The sequence below is a fragment of the Leopardus geoffroyi genome, chromosome D1 (assembly GCF_018350155.1).
Source record: "Leopardus geoffroyi isolate Oge1 chromosome D1, O.geoffroyi_Oge1_pat1.0, whole genome shotgun sequence".
NCBI classification, from domain to species: domain Eukaryota; kingdom Metazoa; phylum Chordata; class Mammalia; order Carnivora; family Felidae; genus Leopardus; species Leopardus geoffroyi.
This window is the reverse complement of record NC_059329.1, coordinates 63,976,514-63,982,388: the sequence shown is the minus strand read 5'-3', so window position 1 is coordinate 63,982,388 and position 5,875 is coordinate 63,976,514. Positions and strand designations below refer to the sequence as shown.

General features: G+C 38.2%; 1 protein-coding gene across 1 annotated transcript; it reads left to right on the top strand.

Annotated features, from left to right (window-relative positions):
* The first annotated feature begins 1,540 nt into the window (after positions 1-1,540).
* On the top strand, positions 1,541-3,991 carry LOC123602558 (olfactory receptor 2AG1-like). Its single transcript, XM_045487043.1, has one exon. It carries the CDS (start codon positions 2,016-2,018, stop codon positions 2,958-2,960), a length of 945 nt encoding a protein of 314 aa, XP_045342999.1. The 5' UTR covers positions 1,541-2,015; the 3' UTR covers positions 2,961-3,991.
* Positions 3,992-5,875: the final 1,884 nt, after the last annotated feature.

Below are 5,875 nucleotides of genomic sequence, written 5' to 3'. Positions count from 1 at the left end.
AGAATTAGAAGTAGGCTCCAGGCTCTGAGCTGTCAGCACAGAGCCCAACGTGGGGCTTGAACTCATGAACCGTAAGATCATGACCTGAGCTGAAGCTGGATGCTTAACCAACTGAGCCACCCAGGCGCCCCAAGAGGTATTTTCTTAGTTACCAATCTACATGAGAACCACTATCTCTTCTTTTTCATTATGATAATTTTCACAGTTTGTGATTACACCTATTATTTTTAGAGAGGAGAGGAGGTGCAAGTGAGTGAGGGGCAGATAGAAGGAGAGAGAGAGAGAGAGAAGCAAGGCTCTCCCGAAGCAGGGCACGAGCTCACCTGATGTGGCACTTGAACTCACAGACTGTGAGATCATGAACTGACCTGAAGTCAGATGCTTAACTGACGGAGCAACCCAGACGCTCCTACACCTATTTTTCAATGCCGTTCATAAGAACGTAACTGAAGATAAGTGCTCCTCAAGATAAGTGTACACTTATCTTTTTTTTTAAATAGTTTCCTTTTTTAAATGTTTTTATTTATTTTTGAGACAGAGAGAGACAAAGCATGAGTGGGGAAGGGGCGGAGAGAGAGGGAGCCACAGAATCTGAAGCAGGATCCAGGCTCTGAGCTGTCAGCACAGAGCCCGACGCCGGGCTCGAACTCACAGACTGTGAGATCGTGACCTGAGCTGAAGTCGGACCCTTAACCAACTGAGCCACCCAGGAGCCCCAAGTGTACACTTTTCTTGATGAGCAGTGGGTAATATATAGAATTGTTGAATCCTCTATTGTACATCTGAAACCAATTTAATACTATGTGTTAACTGTACTGGAATAAAAATTTTAAAAAATGAAGACTGTGCCTGGGTGGCACAGTCGGTTAAGCATTGGACTCTTGATATCAGCATAGGTCATGATCTCAGGGTTCGTGAGTTCAAGCCTCCCATCAGGCTCCCAAGAACCTGCTTGGGATTCTGTCTCTCCTTCTCTCTGCCCCTGCCCCGCTTGTGCACTCTCTCTCTCTCTTTCTCTCTCTCTCTCTCAAAATAAAGATATAAACTTAAAAAAAAAAAGTAAAAATCAGAGATGGTGAAAAAAAAAAGAATATAACTTAATGTGGTCAGGTGTTCTATATGTTATGTATTCCACTCTATGCTTGGGAGCTATCTTGTGCTTGGCACACAAGAGGCATGGGAGGGGATGGTTCTTTCTCTCTCCCAAAATTTGCTTCGATGTCAAGGAAATAGTAATGTAAGACACCTAGTCTTTACTCTCTCCTCATTTCTTCTCAAGGAAGGGAGGAACATAATCCAATTACAGAATGAACTGAGATAAATTTCTTTTTTTGAAAGATACAATTGCTAGTACTTGGCCTATCCTGTTCCCCTTTCCCACTATTCCTTCCTTGTGGGAAAACTGACTTATTCCTATATTGCCTGTGATTGCAAAGGTAATTATGTCCATTTGGGGGTTGGTATTAGGAAACCCATTGCTGACTGACATATAGGCTTCATTCTCAAATTTCTGTTTTATGAAAAATAGGGGAGACACTTTGGCCTGCACAAATATCTTCTTTCTCAATTGGTTCAAAACCTGGGTGGGAGAGAGGGAAATACATATTAGCCCTCTCAAAGACCCTGTGTCTCCTGAAAAGGAGGCTGGTTAGCATGTGCCCAGATTTTCCCTTTAATCTTTCCCATTAAGTTGCTCCACATTTTTCAGAAAAAGTAAATGGCAGAGTAGAAGTATAAGGCAGAGACAAGCCCAGAATTATTGCACAATGGGACTCCCCTAACATTGAAGGAAACATCAGAAGTAGGGAAGAAGTGTGCTCTTTTGCAACATGTTATCGGTACATAATGGTGAGTTAATTCATGAATGAAAAAGTATAATACAATATGATAAATCGAACAACTAATCTTGCTGATCAAAGGCTATAATATTATAAAGCCAAGGAGTCTCCAGATATCACATCAGAACTACTTTACCTAGATCTTGTGTAATTTCAGACAAGTAAAGAAACCACAAAATGGAGCTCTGGAACTCCACCTTGGGAAATGACTTCACATTAGCGGAGATTCTGAATGACAGTGGGGTTCCCAAACTGCTTTTTGCCACAATCGCTGTCCTGTACATGTTGGCCCTGACCAGCAATGGCCTGCTGCTCTTGGTCATTATAATGGATTCCTGGCTCCATGTGCCTATGTACCTTCTACTTAGCCAGCTATCTCTCATGGACTTGATGTTTGCATCTGCAGTTACTCCCAAAATGCTTGTGGATTATCTGCATGGGGAGAACACCATCTCCTTTGAAGGCTGCACCTTTCAGATGTTAGTAATTCTCACTTCAGGAGGTGCAGAGGACTTACTACTGGTGTTCATGGCCTATGACAGGTATGTGGCTATTTGTCATCCTTTGCACTACATGGTCCGCATGAGGCCAAGGATATGCTGGCTCACAATAGCCACATCTTGGATCCTGGCATTCCTGAATGCTGTGATACTCACCTCATATACTATGCATTTTCCTTTCTGTATGTCTCGGAAAATCAGGCACCTACTCTGTGAGATCCCACACTTGTTGAAATTGGCCTGTGCAGATACCTCCATATATGAGCACATGGTATATGTGATAGGTGTGATCTTTCTCATGCCTACCCTTGCTGCTATCCTTGCCTCTTATACGTTTGTCCTAATTGCTGTCCTTCACATGTCCTCGGGTAAGGGAAGGAAGAAAGTCCTCACCACATGCTCTTCTCACCTGACTGTGGTAGGAATGTACTATGGAGCTGCCATGTTGATGTACATCCAGCCCAATTACTACCATAGTCCCCAACAGGACAACATTCTCTCTCTATTTTATATTATCATTACTCCAACACTGAACCCTCTTGTCTATAGTCTGAGAAACAAGGAGGTAATAGAAGCCTCCAGGAGAGTACTGGGGAGATTCACTTCTGCCCAGAGATGGTAGATGCCAATGTCATGTGGAAGCCCTATAGTCTACATGGGACTCCATATCTGCACTTGGTCTTATGCTGGCATCTTCCACATTTTGAAAATTCTGAAAATCTGCCACACTGGAGATTAAGTCCTCATTTGGCCTTAGAAACACGAGTTTGTCTCCATTAGCCCTATGTTTCAATAGCTAAGGATATTTTCATTTTTCTGATCAATACCCCAGGATCTGGTTGAAATTCCCGTTCTGTTCTAACAGAGATTATCTTATTTTTCACTTCATGTTTTTCTTTCCCTCCCCTACAACAGTTCTGTACTCAACCATATAGGAAGTTGGCCAGAATTTTTTCTTGATGTTTCTATTTAACACAGGAAATAAAAACTAAAGAGGAAAATGAAGATACGGAATGAAGATACAAATGTTAGACTTTACTACTTGCTGGTGAGGAAACTTCTCAGTTCTTAATTCTTTACTACTGTGAATCTGTAGTCATATAATATTAAATGTTTTATTGTGGAGAGATCTTTCCAGATCTATATCAGAGCTCCAGACTCTGGAAAAATTCCTACCAGATACCTATGTTCTGGATTGTAGCATCAGCTCCTTAAGCTGCCCATATGACATTAGGACAGCCATGTGCTTTCCATGTCACATTATTTATAAAGAAATTTCATTACAAAATACCGATGCCTTGAAGCTAGTATGTGAAAGCAGAAAGCATACATGGTAGTGAGAACTGTAATGCAAATGTTCTCTGCTAGGAACATCCTCTCTAAAAGTCTCAGCCCCAATTAACACTGAATGTGAACAAACGGTTGAAATCAACATCCGAAACAAAAATGGTATTCCCAATATCTTTCCTGTGTCTGCATCCTTGTCAATTATATTTTGGCCAGTGACTAGGTCTTTCTTTTACGACTCATTCCTGCCCCAGTCCTTTCAAAGTTGTTTAAATTCCCAATTTAAAATGGGACTCCTTTTATTTTTATTTTTTTAAACAATAGAATCAGAATTTGAACTAAATTCTAGCTGAGACCCAGTCTCTCTTTTTCTCACTGCATGAAAAGAATTTAAACGTCTTTCTCTCCCAATAAAGTTTAAAGTCTTTACCTGCAGGATCTGTGACTGAAATGTTTCTATCATGGAAAATACCTAGTCTCAGTTGGTGCTTAGTCATTTATTTCCTTATGTTTCCAAAAGCATTTATCAAACATCTTCCAGTTGCCTGGCACTAAGATGTGTTTCACAAACTCAAGAAATGTTCTTGTCTGGTACTATTGATCTATAAAATCGAGATTCAATGAAGCTGTTAAAATAAAACCATTCAAAAAAAAACTAAAAATTAAAATTAAAAAAAAATGGGACTCCTCTTTATTCCAAGTCCCTTGCCTGAAAACCAATCAAATCAATTACTCTGTAATGCTTGAAGCTGACTCATAATGAAAAAGATCAAAAGGTACCTTTCCACACACATACAAACAGAATTAATATCTCCTTTGCCCAGGAATTAAAAAAAAAGCAAACAAAAAAGGCAGAACAGATACTAAAATTAATGCTCACGAAGGAAAGAGATATCATAACCTCACTCAGGTAAAAACCTTAGGAATCATTCAGAATTCTTTTTTCTCATAACTAATATACAGTCTACCAGAAAGTCCTGCATTGTATTTTTTTTCCTGAATACATCACAGATTGTACCAGTTCTCAACACACAAAAATATTCCACTCTGGTCCAAATTTGATCTCATCTTCTCTGCCCTGAGCATTTACTACAGCAGCTTACTAATTGGTGTCCCTAACACCATTCTCTACAGGAGATATATGATATTCCTTTCATTCATTAATGCATTCAATATTTTTAATGCATATATATAATTTTTATGTATTGAACATCTAGCATTAGCGATACCGTTGAGGCTTTCTATTATTCTCCAATCTCTCCTCCTTGCCTCTCACCAAATATCCCCGTTCCTGATGGTAACAACATACTACTCAATTGTTTTATCTTACCATACACATATCACAAATTGGATACATTGCTAGATTTGTTTCTTTCATCTTTCTTTTTCAGTTTTTAGGGGTTGCTTTTAATTTTTGAATAAAAACATCAACCTATAAAACAATGTCTAACCAGAGAAGTCTAGCTGACATCTCTGTCTGTCCAATCTATTCACTTCCACTCCCTATAGGTAGCTATATATATATATATATATATATATATATATATATATATATATGTTGCTTGTATTTTAACTATTCATTCAAATTTATTGAGATTGTGTTTATAAAAATATTTGCAATGTTTTGGTTACATTTGAAAGAAGATATAATTTTTATTATGATGGTTTACAGTTTGATATGTACTTATATTATCTACTTTACTGGTTATATTTTAGGTCTTTTTATTCTTGCTATTTTTGTCCTTTTGATCTGTCTTGAATTAGGAAAGGTATATTAAAATATTCTCTTTTCATGTATATACTTCAATGTCTATAGTTCAATGCATCTTCTGTACAGTCTGCTTTGTGAACATTATTATTGGGTGTATAAATATTAATGACTGTTACTTTTTGCCTTTAGGCAAAACAGAAAAGTCTGTTACTTTTTGCCTTATAAAGATATAAACAGGACAAATATTATCCCCCATTCCAAATATACAATGACTAGTTCCCAGCAATGTTTGGTGGCTTATCCATATTCACACAGCTATTAAATGTTCTCACCTAATCTATATTCACACAGCCATTACATGTTCTCTCTAATCAAAGGTGGCTTCTCCTTTGCATCTGCTGAAAAACAGAATTTTATTCAGGGCTAACTGAGCATATATTCACTCCTCTGCTGACTTTCTGCCGTCTTGAACAGAGAAATTATCAGTGAATACTTTGTTCAATTACTCTCGGATTGTTGTAAGCATTTCTTATTGCTGC